General features: G+C 35.2%; 1 protein-coding gene across 4 annotated transcripts in view; it reads right to left on the bottom strand.

Annotated features, from left to right (window-relative positions):
• The window catches only part of LOC138702818 (glutamate receptor 1-like), a 789,302-nt gene that overhangs the window by 236,729 nt on the left and 530,532 nt on the right, over positions 1 to 22,041 (bottom strand). For all 4 annotated transcript variants that reach the window (XR_011332897.1, XR_011332898.1, XM_069830115.1 and 1 more), the window contains exon 4: positions 20,927 to 21,056. Coding sequence is in view for 2 of the 4 variants with exons in the window: in XM_069830115.1 (XP_069686216.1) it covers positions 20,927 to 21,056 (130 nt within the window). In the remaining 2 variants the exon portion in view is untranslated. The remainder of the gene's footprint in view (positions 1 to 20,926; positions 21,057 to 22,041) is intronic.

The raw sequence follows: 22,041 nt of genomic DNA, 5'->3' as shown, positions 1-22,041 counted from the left end.
TGAGGGCAGGAAATAACTCCACGTGTTGATTTTTTCATTTACTTTGTATTGTATTGTATTGTATTTATTAACATTCCATGGTTTTCATACATTGCTTCACAGCTAGAATATGGAACAAGTCAAAAAACTTAATACTATTATAAAGTCTTAATTTATAGTCACAGTCTAGATGAAATATATACAGACGAGATTTACAATATAGTCTACTAGTACAACACAAAGTTTTAGTATCAATTTCATGAAGCGTTATTGAATGTCATGAATTCACCTACAGAATAGAAGGCGTGATAAATTAGGTACTTCTTTAATTTGGCCCTGAATAATCTAATGTTTATTTATTTATTTATTTATTTATTTATTTATTTTAATTTAAATATACAGAATAAAGAATATAATTGCAAAACAAACAAGAGAAATAGAAATAAAATAATACAAGCAATATAAAAAGAAGATACAGTAGTATTAACAAAATTTGAGACCGAATGAGCAGCGCTCGTGCTCGGTCGCAGTTCAGATATAATATTAAAATAAAAAATAATAGTAATAATAAATAAGTAAGATAAAATAGGAACTAAAATATAATTACAGCGGCAATGGAATTATATAATATAATATTAACACTAGAGAAGAATAATATCGCACGTGAAAAGTAGGACTAATATATATTTCAAAATTATAGAATACAAATATAATATAGGTTGATTAATTCATACACATAGGCTATAAATTTATGTAATCAAATTGAAGATATTAACACGTTTCTAATTTTCTTGTTATATGTTAGTGGGTTACATGTTAGAAGTTCTGGGTGTAATTTAGTTAAAGCATTGTACAACCGAGGGCCAAAATTAATGCTATGCTTTAGACCAGCAGATGTGAGACATTTAGGTTCTACTAATGTTGAATTAATATTTCGTCTTGTGTGTCTGTAATACAAACTTATTACGATTTTTATGATAAAATTTTAACAGCGTATACTTATAAATTTGTTCAATATTAAATACATTAAATTCAGAATAACTTAATTTAGTTGGATAATGGAAACGTTTCTTCACACAAATTTTAATTATTCGTTTTTGTAGTAAATTTAACGGACTAAGATTAATTTTTGTACTTCCACCCCAAACAATTATACCATATTGAATGATAGACTGAATAATGGCCAAATGAACATTTCGTAGAACTCTAATGGGTAAGTAGCATCGAAGATTAACGAATTTATAAATTGTTTTGAGTTTCATTTTTTATATCGATAGGGAGGCTATTAAACATTTTTACTGCCATATAACGCACTCCTTTTTGATAGCACGATAGACTTGCCGATGGAGTATGAAAGTCATTTTTTGACGTGTATTTATGCTATGAACTGTTGAATTAGTTACAAAGTTTTCACGATTACATACGAGGAAGATTATTAATGAAAAGATATACTGACAAGCCATGGGCATTATTTGTAGTTTTTTTTTAAATAGTCCTACACGATTCCCTAGATTTGGCACCTACTATTATTCTAATTACTCTTTTTTGCAAGAAAACCGCCCAGTTTTATTGGAAAACTGCAAATGGATAAACCATTCCTTAACAGTTTCTGTAATGATAACAGTAAAAATCAGAATCGTATGGATAGTACTGTCGAGTGAAACGGGAGAAAATCTCTTTCTGAGGAAAGTATTCATTTCGGACTAGCTAATATGGTTTATAATTTATTGCTCTACTCTACCCAAGGAATTGGAATCTTCACAATTACATTACTTCCACTCTGTATTTATTTTTTCACGGCCAGATTTGCTTGGGATAGCCTACTGAGATTTACTCCGTCATTGACTTTCACTACATGTCCATTATTGCCACTAAATCAACTCCTGGGCTCTCGTCTATAGTTAAACCATTATCACACGTTTCTTACGTGATAATATAAAATGCGGGAGTACAAGACAAGTATTTATTTGAAATTTGTGCCGGGTTAATCACTCACATAGTGTATACTACCGACACGAAACAGAATTCCGCCTTCGTTGAAGAGCAGTCGCTGTACGGACACAGGGACGGGTGTCGTGACCAAACAGGCCGATATATAAATCAAGATCAATATAAAAACCGTGCAACAATGTGGTGCCATTTGCAAATGAACATTTTGTTCAGTCTTTCTTGAAGAAAGGAGCACGCCAAATCAGTCAGTGAAATATAATACTAAATTAGTAAATTATATAGTCTGTATAATAATAATAATAATAATAATAATAATAATAATAATAATAATAATAATAATAATAATAATAATAATCGTCATTATTTTCTTTTTGTTAATCTGTTCGAGAAATAGTGGTAACTAGTACCATTCGAAAAGTTTTGATTCTCCCTAGATAAATTTTTCAGCAACTAGTAAAATTACTCGAACATTTGAGGGCACAATAAAACCTCTCGTGGTATTACGAATATTGAATACTACTTTATAATAAAACACAATCAACTTCGGAATAGTACATTATGCAACGAGCCTATAATGATAGTAATTAAGACGCAAGTATGTTTGTTTATGAAACGAGCGCAAACGAGTTTCATAATTGTCATACAAGCGTCTTAATTACCATTATAGGCAAGTTTCATACGAGTTTTTATGCTCGACCATAATCTAACTTGAAATTATTCAGATGTATACATTTTATTTGTATCTGACAAGATCGGAAGTGACCTTGTTCTAGGTCGTGAATTGTCAGATGTGCGCAGACGCGAAAGTATTGATTTTTTTTTCCGAGGAACAATAATGGCATTGACCTTGATGTAATCCCGTTAAACTTGATATAACCTTGCTTATTGAATTCGAAATTGAAAAACGAGATGACAAATTGAATTTATTTGAATATTATTTACAATTAACGCTAATTATTATAGTAACAGAACATGACCTTCTGCGACAGTATTGGATTTCCAGCCTCCGTGACTTTTCGCTAATTCTCTTTCGATTGCATATCCGAGAATAATCGATACTTGCGGTTTTATAACGGTACAAAGCTGACATGTCATTGGCTGAATACCTGTACTTTAATGAGTAAGTGTACTCTAATGACATGCATTAAAGGACTGCTACCAGGTGTATAATTACTACATTTCGGCATGGTCGAGCATAAAAATTATTATATTTTACTTACATCATTCCCAGGTAAGTTCACTCTTAGATAGTGAATACAAACAAAATCTATCCAGTACTTTGGTAGAAATCGCTGTACACAGAGAGTGAATATCATCGAAATGATAGCCGTCCAAATCTTGGATTTAAAATATCGGCATCCTAATGAATTCAAATTAACAAAAAAGAAAATGTAAATTAATGTTAAAAAATACATAATGAAATTTTAAAAAAGAATATTCTGCGGTAAGATGTGTTAGCTATCAAAACGATAAGAATTTATTGAAAATAAATAATATACATTGAATATTATAAAGATGAATAGAGATGGTGATTGGTGATGTTCAATGAAGATTTTAAAATGGTTGGTGCTATTGTCTGAAGAGTCTTATCAGGAACCTTTAATTTTCTGAGGATCTCCAATGTAAATTTGGGAATTGTTCCTCGCGCACCAAACATATAAGTCCAATGACATTCCAATCTTGAATATTATATTTATGACTGAGATCATCACAGCATGGAAGGTAAATACTAAAATTATTATACAGGGACATAATTTTATTTTACTAACATTTTTAATATTAACTTGCCTATACCTCTGGATCAACGCCGTTTGCTACCCCCTTCCACGACTGGAGTTCGATGATACTGGCGTAATGTACAAACAAATCACTTTACTAGGTATAGGAGGGAAGAAAAGTAGTTCATTCATTTACGTAAAGTAGGAAATATTGCGCTTTTGAGTTTGATCATTTTCGTTAGGTTTTTGTTTAATCAAAATACAGTACAGTATTAACAATGAGTGTTTTTACTCACGAACTGAGCTGTCCATGCGGACGTGTTCATTATGCAGTGTATATTATACTGTCTACAACACATTAGCGTACAATATAGAGAACGAAGTTAAATTGAAAAATAATCATAATACGGATATTTAAACACACTTTTGAAAATGCTGGCCGTTCATTTCGATACAGGCTTCAGTTCTAATGTGCATATTATCGCACTATAGACTATTGTACCTAATCCCAATTACCAGTTTCGTCCTTCGTACTAGTAACTCATGTTGAAATAATTCTGTACCTACTCTATAAAAGAGTACCTTACGTACTGTAAATTCAATCTTCACTTCTGCCCGATCCGGAAAGATAAAATTACTCAGACGTACTATGTACTGTCCGTCCAAGTGGTTATGTCGTAGGGTCGTAGAAAGGGAGGAAATCACGTGACAGTTAATTACTTAACGAGGCCCTTTTATTTAAGTTATTTTAAACAGTTGTATAATATTACGTAGACGTCCAATTCCTAACAGAAATTAATGTTCACAGAAACGAGCTAAGACAGCCCAGCCACTAGCTGGCGAATAAAAGCTGGTGGAGGAAACCGGGATATGACGTAGGCAAATGGACGACCGTACCAGTGCGAAAATGATTCAATACTGAAAACTCTTTCGTCACTGGAAATCGCGAACATATTTTCGGAAGGTACTGCTTATATGACCGTAAAGGCTGGTTCACAATAAACCGGAAACGGCAACGAGAACGAGAACGGAAATTATGTTAAAATAAATGTATTTAAATGTGAGCATTCACAATAGTTAATTGTGAATCCTTGCATTTAAATACATTTATTTTAACAATATTTCCGTTCTCGTTCTCGTTGCCGTTTCCGTTCTCGGTTTATTGTGAATCAGCCTTAAGGCTACTATGACTGTATATGCGGTCTTGGATCTGTGTGGAGGACGGTTGAACTTCATTAGTAGAAGGGGTGGGAGTAAAGTACATTCAAAAACTCAGGTACAATAAAAATTGAAGTAAAAATAAAATGATGTCCCTGTATTTCATGTACATCATTCCCTGATAAATTGACTCGTAGATACTGAATATGAACAAAATCCGTCCAATAGTTTAGTAGAAATCGCGAAAGGATTTTTATTAAAATCATTGTTTTCGAGACTGAATGGTGGGGGTTCATCTATGTGTAAATAAATATATTTTTTTGTCAACGAAATGTTTTTTTTTTCTTTTTATTTTCATGCACATCTTAGTTTTAATTAAATTTCTGCGAGTTCAATAACGGCGTACTGTGTTCCAAGTAATCCCGCAGCCTATACGTTAACCCTGTGCATGTCATGCTATCTGAGCAGACTTGTTGTGCAAGGAGATGCGTCCCAATAAATCAAGTTATTAACGTTACAGCGACTTCAGGAACTCTTGGACTGCTTTGATATCTTGCTCGCGTATGCCATACAAAGAACGGATGCGCAGTATTTCAAAGTTTCTAGCAGTCGGCACAGCAGGATGAACCAAGTTCGGTAACAGGAGTTCCTAAAATAATTTTTCTTTGAATTTTCTCTTTCCTGGAGCTGAAATCATTTTAAAATCCTCTTTAGTCGGAAAAAAATAGATAATCTTTATCAATCCCAGCCCCTGAAGTTCAAATTTCGCGGAAAGTTTTGCAAACAAGTATTTACATTTTATATTATTATTATTATTATTATTATTATTATTATTATTATTGTTGTGGTTGTTTAGTGACATAGTATGAAATGGACATATAAAAATTGGAAATTTATCCTTTAAAAAGGTGGAGAAGTTCAAATATCTTGGAGCAACAGTAACAAATATAAATGATAATCCGGAGGAAATTAAACGCAGAATAAATATGGGAAATGCCTGTTATTATTCGGTTGAGAAGCTTTTGTCATCTAGTCTGCTGTCAAAAAATCTGAAAGTTAGAATTTATAAAACAGTTATATTACCGGTTGTTCTGTATGGTTGTGAAACTTGGACTCTCACTTTGAGAGAGGAACATAGGTTAAGGGTGTTTGAGAATAAGGTGCTTAGGAAAATATTTGGGGCTAAGAGGGATGAAGTTACAGGAGAATGGAGAAAGTTACACAACACAGAACTGCACGCATTGTATTCTTCACCTGACATAATTAATTCATTTACTGTTCTATCCAAGGGTAGGTCTTTCACTGCAAACTCAGCATTCTCCAGTCTTTCCTATTTTCTGCCTTCCTCTTTGTCTCCGCATATGATCCATATATCTTAATGTCGTCTATCATCTGATATCTTCTTCTGCCCCGAACTCTTCTCCCGTTCACCATTCCTTCCAGTGCATCCTTCAGTAGGCAGTTTCTTCTTAGCCAGTGACCCAGCCAATTCCTTTTCCTCTTCCTGATCAGTTTCAGCATCATTCTTTCTTCACCCACTCTTTCCAACACAGCTTCATTTCTTATTCTGTCTGTCCACTTCACACGCTCCATTCTTCTCCATATCCACATTTCAAATGCTTCTATTCGCCTGTCTTCACTTCGTTGTAATGTTCATCTTTCTGCCCCGTACAATACCACACTCCACACAAAGCACTTCACTAGTCTTTTCCTTAGTTCTTTCTCAACAGGTCCTCAGAACATGCTCCTTTTTCTATTAAAAGCTTCCTTTGCCGTTGCTATCCTCCTTTTGACTTCCTGGCAGCAGCTCATGTTACTGCTTATAGTACACCCCAAATATTTGAAGCTGTCCACTTGCTCTACTGCCTCGTTTAGAATTCGCAACGAACATTAAATCCAGACGTTTTGAGGTGGGCAGGGCATGTAGCACGTATGGGTTAATCCAGAAATGCATATAGAGTGTTAGTTGGAAGTCGGGATGGAAAAAGACGTAGATGGGAGGATAATATTAAAATGAACTTGAGGGAGGTGGGATATGATTGTAGAGACTGGATTAATCTTGCTCAGGATAGGGACCAATGGCGGGCTTATGTGAGGGCGGCAATGAAGTAAATAAGTTGTTTGAAGAGTCCGAACCTCGTGAGTGACTGGAATAGTGTGTATTGCGTGGCAGGATAGCCCATAGACGGGCTGGCTTATGTAAAGTAGTTTCTCGCTTAACATTGGCTGACGACGGGCATGAAGACAGCACGTGAAACCCTGATTTAGCCACCGGCGTGGCTCAGTCAGCTTAAGGTTGGTTCACAATAAACCAGAAAGGAGAATCGGAACGAAAACGAAAACGGTAAAATTGTTAAAATGTGTACATTTAAATGTGAGCATTCACAATTGGCGAAAAGGTTGCCGGAGCCCGGGATCGGGAACGGAGAGTTGGCCAAGTTTCAACTTTGGCGTTCACGTTTCCGATCACAGCCCACTAGATTCATTCTATTGCCATCTAAAAGCTATTTTGTAGCAAGAAGACCGTGACATAACCTACGCATTATTTTGTTCTGTGCTGTGCATCATGGAGCAAGTTTTATTTGATGAGATTCTAATATTGTGTTTTGAGGAAAATCCTCATGTTTACGATAAGCGGCGCGCCTCGTATAAAAATGAGAAAATGAAGGAGAATACGTGGCTTTCAATAGCTGCATCTTTGAACACCGATCGTAAGTGAATCATATTTTATTACTGTATCGGTTGTATTACACACTGCATATTTATGCTTCAATTCAATAACTACTGTTGTGTTCATTTTTGTTCTATTACAAATGTTTCTTCTCTAATTATTTTACGTTATGGTAGACTTAAAATAGGTTGTGATAATAAAGATGCATGGGCATATTTATAGTACCGTATCTAATGAAATGTTTCAGTTGAAATTTCGAAGTTGGTTAACCTGTGTTTATTTTGGCTGCCTTGTATTCATGAGAGAACGCCATTGGTCAATTGTACACAAATAACATCAGAATGCGTAATATCGACTTTACATATCGTTATTGGCATGCATATCGATATGCATAGTCGTCTACGTTCTCGGTTTATTGCGAATCAAAAATTTCCATATTCACGTCCTCTGCTTCTCGTTTTCATTCTGGTTCTCGTTCCCGGTTTATTGTGAACCAGCCTTTAGAAACCTGCCTGCCGATCCGGAGTTGCGCTCGGGCGTGGGTTCTATTCCCTCTTGGACTGATTACCTGCTGGGGATTTTCCGAGGTTTTCCCCAACCGTAAGGCGAATATCAGGTAATGTATGGTGAATCCTTGGCCTCACCTCGCCAAATACTATTTCGCGATCAAATAAATAACTTAAACACGGATACTTATGAAACAAGAACTTGCGTGAAGAACATGTATAGTTTTCCTCATTTAACGTAAATATATCGACTGTGTGTAGCCTACACTTTTTCATTAGGTGTAAACTGTTATTGTACTACGAACCAAATCAGTGACCGGTACTACCGTACTATTTAACGCGTTTCTCTGAAAGTGGGCTTGGATTTGCCGTTTGCTTACTGTAGGTATTTTGAAACCTCCTGTATTTCCTGCAGAGGAATTTCCACTCTCAACAAAGTTGTTACATTTTCCGTACAAAAATGTGGACGCCTCACAAATCGCGACGCTGAAGAGAATATCCGTTGAAGATTTTTTACATTCTCATCGCGAACCAGTGAGGTGGAAATTCCAAGACATATGCTACAAGTTTCGCTTCCTGCGACATCGAAGACCTAACTACAGAGATATCTGGTAGAGAAGCTCGGAACCAAATTTATCTCCGTGATGCAAGGTCAGAAAATCTTACACACACTTTAACAATGAGTTTACGTGGCGTGAAGACTGCCAACAAGCTTGTGCGAAGCGGCAAATGAACCGAGAGTAGCTTTACACGTCAACATAAACTGGCATGTGGTGAATTAGCCTGCTTCCAGTTTCGACTGCTCATTCAATTAAAATTTGTAATAAATATGACTTGGCTCTAAAATTTCTTCCAATATAACTCAATCCTACTTCCACTTCTACATTGATTCCATTTCCATTGTAGACCATCCGAAGAAAATGATACTCCTTCATTCAGATTTGATAACTGCGTTTGTTCATTTAATTAATGTAGTAATCAGATTACTTGTAATTATATTATTATTACTAGCCGTACCCGTGCGCTCCGCTGCACCCGTTAGAAATAAATATAAAGTAATTACATAATTAAAATAGAACATTTGATCCAGGGAACATTCGTGATTGATAGAAGGATAAATCGTTTATTATGTTACTTAATTTAAATTGTATTTGCATAATTAAAATGCGATCATTTTGATCCAGAGACACTCATTTGGTCATAAAAATTATTTTAGGAAATACAGGAAACGAATGTACAGAATAGCCTATCAAGTTTTCTGTGCATAAGAAGCTATTTTAATCTTACCTGTCCTCGATTCACTCAGAAGTTACTGTAATAACATTATAGCATTATGTCCATCTAGAGAAACTACATTTTCCAATGGTGAATTAATAATTAATTATCCGATATCACTTCATACAAACACAGAAACATTATCTGTAGGCTATCTTTCATAGCTTTCGATTGTTGCTGTCCAAGGCCCCTTATAGACGAAGTCATTTGTTTTTTAATTCATTACATGGCCTTAGATGGCAGTTATTTTAATTTTAAAACTCATTTATCTCATTAAATACCAGTCCTATCAAAATTTTTCATGGAATAGAACTTATCGGAAATTATTTTTGAAGAAACGTTTGTTATGTAACATTTTTCACAAAAATCAATAATAAGCGAGATATTTCGATTTATTTAATTCAGGCCCTCTTATAACCCCCCTTTTAAATAATGTATTTTGAATGCCATATAGCCTATAATCTAAGTTACAACGAACTTAATTTATATTCCAATTTTCATCGAAATCCGTTCAGCCATTATCGCGTGAAAAGGTAACAAACATACAGACAGACAGACATACAAACTAAAATTTCAAAAAAGCGATTTTCGGTTTCAGGGTGATTAATTATATATGTTAGGACTAGTTATTTTTGGAAAATCGAAAATTACCAGAAAAATTTCGGCTACAGATTTATTATTAGTATAGATGTTTAAATTAAATTATGATTTTTGTAGATAATGAAAATTTATTTCTGTTATAATAACAAGAGAAAAGCGCAGTACATGTAATTTACATTATTAAACCTGTATTTCGGTTTTCGCGATTGGTATTACTGAATAACACGCGATTTCTTTATTGCAATAATCGATATTCATGTATTTTAACTTCACAATGTCTGGATAGGTTAAATATTCATAAATATGTAATTATTAAAATGTTGTGAGGGAATTTTAGGGAAATATTATTTATATTTTTATTTATTTCATTCACGAAATAGTCCTAATAAATGTCAGACTTCTTGTGACATTACTACAGATAATTGTCAGTGGCATTTTGTCCCTGGCTCGCATAGTGCTCCAAAATATTTAAGCGTTTCATCACGATTATAGCAGAATATCCCTCTTTGCGACGGAGGGGAATTGATCTGAACTCTGCTGCCACGAAATGCTCACTCAACCCTCGTCACATGTGAGAAACAGCGGGGCCACACTGTGGTCGTACATCATCGTGTTCAATATTGTGATCGTGCGTCCCCAACAATTCAAAGCACTTGATTACAATATTATGATTCTTGTATCTTGTCGTTCCCAAGGACGGATGTATTCTTCCGCATTTCCATCTGTAATTGCTCAGGTAGGCTTGTCTTTCACATTCGTTTGGCATCGTTATAGCTTTCCTACCATTTTAAACCACGGATGTTTTCAGTAGGCCTGAATAATAAATTCAGTTTTTGAACCACTTTTTCCAATCAAAATAGAGAATTCAATAGCGCACCGTCGAAGGAATAAGCTATGTAATCGCTTCATGCTCCACCTGGTATTTCTCAAACTGTGACGGACTGTAAAGAAAACAAGTAATGGAATGGCTTATTATTACTAATAGGTATTATTCTGTAATAAATTTTCCTTAAATTTATATTTTGCTAGCAGTTTCTTTTCTCTTATTTTATTAAAATTACTAGCCGTACCCGTGTGATCCGCTGCACCTGTTATGAATAAATATAAAGTAATTACATAATTAAAATAGGACGTTTGATCCAGGGAACATTCGTGTTTTGATAGAAGGATAAATCGTGTAATATGTTACTTAATTTAAATTGTATTTAAATAATTAAAATGCGATCATTTTGGTCCAGAGAGCAATCATTTGGTGCAATGACAATTCCTTTAACATGTTTCTTAATTGTTATTACATGCAACCATAGTTTAATGAAGATTGACACATCATTTAGTTTTAATGTGTATACTTTATATTACTTGCTATATGTTTCAGAAGTTACTGTAATAACATTATAGCATTATGTCCATCTAGAGAAACTACACTTTCCAATGGTGAAATAATAATTAAACAATTAATTAGCTTCCGATATTACTTCATACAAACACAGAAACATTCTCTTAGGCTATGTTTAATAGCTTTCGATTGTTGTTGTCCAAGGCCCCTTATAGATGAAGTCATTTGTTTTTATTTCAGTACAGCGCCTTAGATGGCGTTGTTATTGTAATTTTAAAACTCATTTATCTCATTAAATATCAGTCCCATGAAAATTGTGTATAGAATAAAACTTATCGGAAATTATTTTTGAAGAAACTTTTGTTATGTAATATTTTTCATGAAAATCAATAATAAGCTAGATATTTCGATTTATTTAATTCAGGCCCCCTTTTAAATAAAGTATTTTGAATGCCGTATAGCCTAAAATCTAAGTTAAACGAACTTAATTTATATTCCAATTTTCATATAAATCTGTTCAGCCATTATCGCGTGAAAAGGTAACAAACATCCAGACAGACAGACAGACATACAAACAAAAATTTCAAAAAAGCGATTTTCGGTTTCAGGATGGTTAATTATACATGTTGACACCAATTATTTTTGGAAAATCGAAAATTAGCAGAAAAATGTTGGCTATCGATTTATTATTAGTATAGATAGCATACATTAAACTGCTGTATTCCACAGAATACTTCAATGTAGTGGTTAAACTCAGCAACGTAAGCTTCCTGCATGTAGGAAATCGTTTACAGTAGCATAAAACATTTATTAGAATAACTGTAATGGACGAATATTGTGGCAGTAATGATTGACGAAAACTCAGCTTGTCGCAAATATTAATAAAATTTCAGGTCTCCATCGGTACACATTATTACGTTAAATTAGTCACTTTCTAACAAGTAACACTACTTCATAAGATCCCCCCCCCCCCCGCATGAAATTCAAGGCTGCGTATTTGCAAAGCTTGATAGTCATTTTTATTTTAAAATATTTTACAAATGAATTCATTCAGAGATATCAGTAGCAAAAGCATGGTTGTCACAATTTTTGGAATTGGAAAGAATTTAATAGGAGACTCAAAAAATTACAGACTCAAGTTTTTTTATGTAGAAAATTGTTTTCTCGTTAGAGTGTAAATTATTATTTTAAACTAGCCGTACCCGTGCGCTCCGCTGCACCCGTTAGAAATAAATATAAAGTAATTACATAATTAAAATAGGACATTTGATCCAGGGCACATTCGTGTTTGATAGAAGGATAAATCGTTTATTATGTTACTTAATTTAAATTTAATTAAAGAAATTAAAATGCGATCATTTTGATCCAGAGACACTCATTTGGTCATAAAAATTAGTTTAGGAAATACAGGAAACGAATATACAGAATAGCCTATCAAGTTTTCTGTGCATAAGAAGCTATTTTAATCTTACCTGTCCTCAATTCACTCAGAAGTTACTGTGATAACATTATAGCATTATGTCCATCTAGAGAAACTAAACTTTCCAATGGTGAATTAATAATTAATTATACAAATCGGTTAATTTAGCTTCCGATATTACTTCATAGAAACGCAGAAACGTTATCTGTAGGCTATCTTTCATAGCTTTCGATTGTTGCTGTCCAAGGCCCCTTATAGACGAAGTCATTTGTTTTTTAATTCATTATACGGCCTTAGATGGCAGTTATTTTAATTTTAAAACTCATTTATCTCATTAAATATCAGTCCTATTAAAATTTTTCAAAGAATAAAACCTATCGGAAATGATTTTTAAAGAAATATTTGTTATGTAACATTTTTCATAAAAATCAATAATAAGCGAGATATTTCGATATATTTAATTCAGGCCCCCTTATAACCACCCTTTTAAATAATGTATTTTGAATGCCATATAGCCTAAAATCTAAGTTACAACGAACTTAATTTATATTCCAATTTTCATCGAAATCCGTTCGGTCATTATCGCGTGAAAAGGTAACAAACATACAGACAGACAGACAGACAGACAGACATACAAACAAAAATTTCAAAAAAGCGATTTTCGGTTTCAGGGTGGTTAATTATATATGTTAGGACCAATTATTTTTGGAAAATCGAAAATTACCAGAACAATTTCGGCTACAGATTTATTATTAGTATAGATGTTTAGGAAGCGTTTAATGACTAATAGTGATACATATAAATGGCAGTTGGAAAACCTAGCTTCTTGCACACATCAAAAATAACAATTAACCAACAAAAAAGTGAAAGCGTGGGTGCTGAGGTGTTGCAAACCTTCCAGAAGGTACCTGGTATTTAATATACATGGACATCATTTTATTTTTACTTAAATTTTTTTGTACCTGAGTTTTTGAATGTAGGCCTACTTCACTCCCACCTCCTCTACTAATGAAGTTCAACCGTCCTCCACACAGATCCAAGACCGCATATACAGTCATAGTAGCCTTACGTTTCGACCTGATATTTAGATAGATATTATCCTTATTTTTAACTGAAACCAAAAAGAGTTACAGTCATAGTAAACAGTACGTACCAAAAATATGTTCACGTTTTCCAGTGACGAAAGAGCTTTCAATATTGAATCATTTTCGCACAGCTACTGTCGTCCATTTGCCTACGTCGTATCCCGGTTTCCCCCACCAGCTTTTATTCGCCAGCTAGTGGCTGGGCTGTCTTAGCTCTTTTCTGAGAACATTAATTTCTGTTATGAAATTGGATGTCTACGTAATATTATACAACTGCTTAAAATAACTTAAATAAAAGGGTCTCGTTAAGTAATTAACTGTCGCGTGATTTCCCTCCTTTCTAAGACCCTGATACAAAACCACTTGGACGGACAGTAGATAGCATGTCTGAGTAATTTTGTCTTTTGGGATCGGACAGAAGTGAAGATTGAATTTACAGTACGTAAGGTACTCTTTTATAGAGTAGGTACAGAATTATTTCAACATGAGTTACTAGTACGAAGGACGAACCTGGTAATTGGAATTACGTACAATAGTCTATAGTACGATAATATGCACAAAAGAAATGAAGCCTGTATCGAAATGAACGGCCACCATTTTCAAAAATGTGTTTAAATGTCCATATTATGATTATTTTTCAATTTAACTTCATTCTCTATATTGTACGCTAATGTGCTGTAGACAGTATAATATACACTGCATAATGAATACGTCCACATGGACAGCTCAGTTCGTGAGTAAAAACGCTCATTGTTAATACTGTACTGTATTTTGATTAAACAAAAACGTAATGAAAATTATCAAACTCAAAAGCGCAATATTTACTAGTTTACGTAAATGGATGAACTACTTTTCTTCCCTCCTATACCTAGTAAAGTGATTTGTTTGTATATTACGCCAGTATCATCGAACTCCAGTCGTGGAAGGGGGTAGCAAACGGCGTTAATCCAGAGGTATACTTACTTACAAATGGCTTTTAAGGAACCCGGAGGTTCATTGCCGCCCTCACATAAGCCCGCCATCGGTCCCTATCCTGAGCAAGATTAATCCATTCTGTATCATCATACCCCACCTCCCTCAAATCCATTTTAATATTATCCTCTCATCTACGTCTCGGCCTCCCTAAAGGTCTTTTTCCCTCCGGTCTCCCAACTAACACTCTATATGCATTTCTGTATTCGCCCATACGTGCTACATGTCCTGCCCATCTCAAACGTCTGGATTTAATATTCCTAATTATGTCAGGTGAAGAATACAATGCGTGCAGTTCTGTGTTGTGTAACTTTCTCCATTCTCCTGTAACTTCATCCCTCTTAGCCCCAAATATTTTCCTAAGCACCTTATTCTCAAACACCCATAACCTATGTTCCTCTCTCAAAGTGAGAGTCCAAGTTTCACAACCATAAAGAACAACCGGTAATATAACTGTTTTATAAATTCTAACTTTCAGATTTTTTGACAGCAGACTGGATGATAAAAGCTTCTCAACCGAATAATAACAGGCATTTCCCATATTTATTCTGCGTTTAATTTCCTCCCGAGTGTCATTTGTATTTGTTACTGTTGCTCCAAGATATTTGAATTTTTCCACCTCTTCAAAGGATAAATCTCCAATTTTTATATTTCCATTTCGTACAATATTCTGGTCACAAGACATAATCATACACTTTGTCTTTTCGGGATTTACTTCCAAACCGATCGCTTTACTTGCTTCAAGTAAAATTTCCGTGTTTTCCCTAATCGTTTGTGTATTTTCTCCTACCATATTCACGTCATCCGCATAGACAAGCAGCTGATGTAACCCGTTCAATTCCAAACCCTGCCTGTTATCCTGAACTTTCCTAATGGCATATTCTAAAGCGAAGTTAAAAAGTAAAGATGATAGTGCATCTCCCTGCTTTAGCCAGCAGTGATCCAGAGGCATAGGCAAGTTAATATTAAAAATGTTAATAAAAATAAAATGATGTTCCTATACTTTGTAAGAAATAAGGCTTCGGCGAAGTTGATGTCCCATCTTGAAATAAGAACTCGTGTAGTAATGAGGTTGACATATTCCACTGTAAATGTGAAGTTAGGGCGTCACCAAATTTGACCAAACCCTCTTCTTTATCTCCTCCGGCGCATAGCAGGGATTCACATCTAACCAGCTACTTGAGTTTAAGCAGATTCTCAACATGCTGTCCATTGCATCCTCGGGGACTGAAGCCACCCCCTGCAGGATTCTGTCAGATTCCCACTTTCGTCACACCTGCTTTGAAGAACGTATGAGGGCTGTTTTCTCACGTGACAGGTCCTCCATCACGCGCCCCTCTGCTCCTCTGTTCGCTCCCCCCCTGCACGTGTCGTCATGGTAACCAAGCCATCTCTGGCATCGGCTGTTATAATTTCCTGCCCTGCTGTGTGGGCCATTCTGCGAAGTGCGTTACAATTTGGAAGCGTTCCCGCTACATCTGCAACCCGCAATGCCTCGAACAATCGCCCTATTTCAGCGGGTTACTGCAAAAGATATCACGTGACCAAGTGATGACTAATCGTCATCATCATAAGCCTTTACCTTCCCTGTCCCTGTCTTTGTATTCTTCCACCATTGCCTTGGAGATTTATAATCACCAAGGATGTGATTTTGTGGCGATTATTTTACCCTAATTTAATAATAATAATAGTTTTATTTTCCCTGGCAGAGTTAAGGTCATCAGGCCTTTTCTTCCACTCAACCAGGACCAAATCACATACAGAAAAAATACATACCGGTATACAAATATGAACTTATAAATAATAATAAACATAATTAAGTAGAAAAGAGAGATTGAATACATTTACACAATCAGTATTAACTTTGAAATAACAATAATAAAAAATATATATGTAATAAAAAAAAAGAGATTGAATACATAATCACAAACAGAAAAATACATCTAGTATACAAGTATTAAGTTAAAAAAAAAAAAAGAATTAGTACATATGAATATAATCTCACAACTAAAGGAATAGTACAATTAGTATGATCAGCACAGCACGGGTTACATTGAGACAATGACAATTACCTAGATATTAGAGTTAATGGAAAAATAAAGTAATGACTGTGTAAAATAATAATAATAATACCTAAAAACTAGTTCTCTGCATTTAAATATTTCTAAACAACCTAATTTTAAACAACTGAGGACTAAGACTACCCCTGATTTCCAGCGGCAGCGAATTCCATGAGCGGGCCATGGCTATTGAGAAAGAACTGGAGTACAGAGATGTCTGATGACGTGGTATTGATAGCAACAGATTGTGCTGTGAACGTGTATTACGATTATGATGTGAAGCTAGAGGCAAGGTAGTTGGGTGTGGAATCATGCTGCTTTCTTGTCGTAGTTTCACTTAATATTTCATGGAGATAATTATGAAGATTTGGATGAATATTTCGTGGAAATATCAATTGAAGTATGACATACAAAACTAATATTGTGTACTATAACACGTAGAAATCCTGATACTAATATTAACTGATCCAGGATAACAGAGAGGATTTGGAATTGAACGGGTTACATCAGCTGCTTGTCTATGCGGATGACGTGAATATGTTAGATGAAAATCCACAAACGATTAGGGACAACACGGGAATTTTACTGGAAGCAAGTAAAGCGGTAGGTTTGAAAGTAAATCCCGAAAAGAAAAAGTATATGGTTATGTCTCGTGACCAGAATATTGTACGAAATGGAAATATATACAAATTGGAAACTTATCTTTTGAAGAGGTGGAGAAGTTGAAATATCTGGCAGCAACAGTAACAAATATAAATGATACTCGGGAGGAAATTAAACACAGAATAAATATGGGAAATGCGTGTTATTATTCGCTTGAGAAGCTTTTATCATCCAGTCTGCTGTCAAAAAATCTGAAAGTTAGAATTTATAAAACAGTTATATTACCGGTTGTTCTGTATGGTTGTGAAACTTGAACTCTCACTTTGAGAGAGGAACATAGGTTAAGGGTGTTTGAGAATAAGATGCTTAGGAAAATATTTGGGGCTAAGAGGGATAAAGTAACAGGAGAATGGAGAAAGTTACACAACACAGAACTGCACGCATTGTATTCTTCGCCTGACATAATTAGGAACATTAAATCCAGACGTTTGAGATGGGCCGGGCATGTAGCACGTATGGGCGAATCCAGAAATGAATATAGAGTGTTAGTTGGGAGGCTAGAGGGAGAATGACCTTTAGGGAAGCCGAGACGTAGATGGAAAGATAATATTAAAATGGATTTGAAGGAGGTGGGATATGATGATAGAGACTGGATTAATCTTGCACAGGATAGGGACCAATGGCGGGCTTATGTGAGGGCGGCAATGAACCTCCGGGTTCCTTAAAAGCCAGTAACAGACTGACTAACTGAATAATAACAACAACCAATTTTATTGGAACTTCCTACGCCATTCGCTTGGACTCCGAAACAATTGTCTGACGCGGTACAGGAACTGAATAATTTCTCGCTGAATTAAACAGCAGGGCAATGTTACGAACTCCAGGCTGCTTTGTAAGTCTTTTGTGCGAGATCGTGCGTATTTGCTTGTTTTCCGCACAGAACCAATACGCGGTAAGTGTGACATACCACATTCAGTATTCCCAACGTAACACACGTAACAATTTCCCTCTTCTTACCGCTTAAGCGCGACATTCATTTCACTGCTTTAGGCTTTTAACATATTATTTTTAGAGACGTTTAACATAGTAATAATTATAAATTGGAAACTTACCACTGCAATTTCACCTAAATTGCAATGTTAATTATTGTTTTTAAATATTTGCAAAAATTAAGTAAAGTCTACTACTCCACGAAACTTATTGCATTCCTGATACAAGTAACGTTAAGGAAGCCGTGAAAAATCAACAAGATTCCAGATGCCGATGTTATTACTGCAATATGTTATATAAATAATATTGTTAAAAATATTAAAATGAAAAATAAATCATTACATAACTTTACCGTTTGTTTTAAGTTCGCATTTATAGACTGGGGGAAAAAAAAAGAGACTTATATCACGGCCTGCTGGAGTATAGTAAACACAGAAAACATTTTATAGCAACAATGTTGAAGAAAGATATTTTGGTTTTCCGAAGTTGCCGTCATTAAACAGAAACCAACATGGAGATTTCATTGCAACTAATTAAAAATTCGTCTTTCAGGTATGTAATAAACGATCTTCGCACAAAATAATGTACGATACACGAGCGGTATGTTTGTTTTCATATTCTCGGAAATTAAAAAGGCTCGACTACGTTTCGCTTTTTCAATCTTTTCCTCGACCATGAAAACGTCAACATACCGCTCTTGTAACGTATATTACTATTATAGGCCTGCTGTGGAGAGTCAGTAGCCCTTTTTCGGGGGATGAAAGCCGTTCTATCGTTATCCTTCAAGGAAGATCAATTATACGGTCGAGCAGCTGCAAGGTGTCGGATACAAGGCAGTCCTGATTGCGAACAAATTGCGAAACTCTGAAAAGAAGGAGATGAGATGTATGAGAGGATAAAGGAAACGGCAAGATTAGGGCGGAGAGGAATTCCTACTAGCCTCGTTGACTCCTGTACTGTGCAGGCAGCCATGTCTGATTTAGCATCCAATGTTTCCTCCCGATGTGTGCGGGGGGGGGGGGAGGTAGAGACTCCCTCCGAAACAAGAATTTCAATTTGCGACGTTAAGCGTGACCGGAAGCAGCAATGCGGAAGCTCGAGTGCTGTTGCCTAGTTACTGCGTGTATATATAACAATAGCCCAGTGCAGCCACCTGGTGACAGAGTTGATAAGTTACAGCCTCCCTACCGAACCCTGTTGGTGAAATGCTGAACCCTGTTTAAATTTATCGTTGTGCACGGTATTTTTTGTATCGCGCATGCGCTGCAGATGATACGGTTGTGGAATTGTTTTTAACGTCACGGAGGGAAATTCATTTTGCTGGCTATGGCAATGGAATATCCCCCGAGATCCATATCTTACATTGACAAATAATGATATCAACGTGGAGAAAAAGGAACGTATTTCTGGTTTCTCCGGGAGGTAAACGACTCTCGTTCTATGAAATAACGAATTTTTTGCCGTTGTGTGTGAAGATCCGTGCGAATGTTATTAAAGAAATAAATATCCATTTTACTTTCAAATTCATTTTTCCGATAGTTTATTTTTCTTGATTCAACACCAACAATTTTATGCCAAATATTGATCAATCTGGATTAAATGTTTACTGCAACTGTTTATGAGGTAGTTTCATGGTTCTATGCATTTATTTTGTAATCAATGCTGCTCGTTTATTTCATTATTTTTTTTAAATGAATTATAGAAAAAATAACATTTCCAAAATTAAAAAATAAATTAAAGTGAATAAATGAGATATTTCATAAATTCAATGTAGGCCTATAGAAATGTTTTATATGCCTTGTGAAAGTAACCAAAAAAAAAAAAAAAAAAAAGGAAGCTTAAAAATTGAGATCTACTAAAACCTTGGGTTTGAAAATATTTCTTAAAAAATATTAAAAAATAAAAGGATATCAGGCAAAGGTAAACGTGAACAAGGATGAGAATGGTGACTTGCTTGCAGACTCCCATTCAATTCTGAACAGATGGAAGAACTATTTTGGGCAACTGCTAAATGGACATAGGCCAAATAGAAATTATCGAGACGAAATTCAAATACAAACTGCTGAGCCATTTATTCCCGAATACACACTTTCTGAAGTCGAAATTGCGATAGAAAATCTGAAAAAGTACAAGTCTCCAGGTATCGATCAAATTCCAGCAGAATTAATACAATAGGATGGAAGCGCATTATCTAACGAAATTTATAAACTTGTACTTGCTATTTGGGAAAAGGAAATTGTACCAGATCAATGGAAGGAGTCCATAATTATACTTATTTTTAAGAAGGGGGACAAGACTTAACTGTGGTAACTCTGGAGGAATATCATTTTTGTTGACGTAGTACAAAATTTTGTCTAATATTCTTTTGAGAAGATTAACTCCGTACGTAGATGAAATTATTGGGTATAAATATCTGAATAAATGGGAATACCTTATAGCCCTGTGTAATTTGCATGACACTGTTTGCTTCACTAGACATTAATATCCGTTAATAGGCACCTGGATTGGCATTATGGGAACGGGTTTTTATGCCTCGATCCCTAAAGCTGAAATTGTTGTGAAAGATTGAATGATCAGTCGGACATGCAGCGCTCTGCACTTACCGTCGTGGGAATCGTAAAGGTAGATGATCTTGCCCCAGCCGTAGTACTTGACGACGTCGATGATGGCTTGGTGGTAGTCCGGCCGCATGCTGATGGCGTAGTCAAGGAACCCCGACGACGGCGTCAACACCTGAAAGCACACGTCATCACTCTGGAAGCAATAGCATTAAAAACCTGAGTCGGGATTTGTGCTGGGTCAACGCTTCGTGAAGTGTTCTGCATACAGCAGCGGTGGCGAAAATGTGATCGTGCGCCGAGCCACTGTGTAACCTGCAACGTGCATAGCACTTATGGAGGGAGGCGGACACCCGAAGAGGAAGTGAAGCAACTGTCTGACTTATTAACGGATTTTCATTTTCCTTACGTCAAGCACTCAAATATAATTTTATACAGCATAAGGTTACAAACTAATGTTTAGTACGTGTAACGAAGAAAGAAATGAATAAGAAAACATAGGACGCATTATTACAAACTAAAATTAACTGTCTTCAGAATGTCTCTGCGACAAAGCTTCAAAATCAGGAATTATGTCACTTACTGCCAGTCGTAGTTGATCACGAAGGTATTTGTCTGTCAGTCGTGATCTAAATTTGGTTTTTACTATTTTAATTGTTGAACATAATTTTTCACAAACGTAAGTTGTAGCGAACATGGCTTCAAGAGAGCAAGCGAAAGAACGAAGCTTCGGATTTTTTTTTTTTTTGGCAAAGATTTGAAAGTTCAACATTTGTCAAGTCCTTACATCTAGCTTTCATTTAACATTTCATTGTAAATATGTGAGTTTAAATTGAAGACCTAACCGCATTATTCGTACATCTGCTGAAAAAGGATCGAAATAATAATAATAATGATAATAATAATAATAATAATAATAATAATGATAATAATAGTAATAGTAATAATAATAATAATAATAATAATAATAATAATAGTACTAACACACTTAACCTTTTAATGTTTCATCAGTAACGTGTAGTATAATGTCGTATTATGTTATACAACCGTTTTCCTCGTAATACTTGTGAACAAATCATACATTTAATATTCTCATCATATTGGCAGCAAAACAATCCGTCCTCCCATCCTACTTGAAACTTTCGTTTTTGTAAAGGTAC

Source organism: Periplaneta americana, chromosome 7, assembly GCF_040183065.1.
Source record: "Periplaneta americana isolate PAMFEO1 chromosome 7, P.americana_PAMFEO1_priV1, whole genome shotgun sequence".
Taxonomy (NCBI): domain Eukaryota; kingdom Metazoa; phylum Arthropoda; class Insecta; order Blattodea; family Blattidae; genus Periplaneta; species Periplaneta americana.
This window is presented reverse-complemented; position numbering and strand designations above follow the sequence as displayed.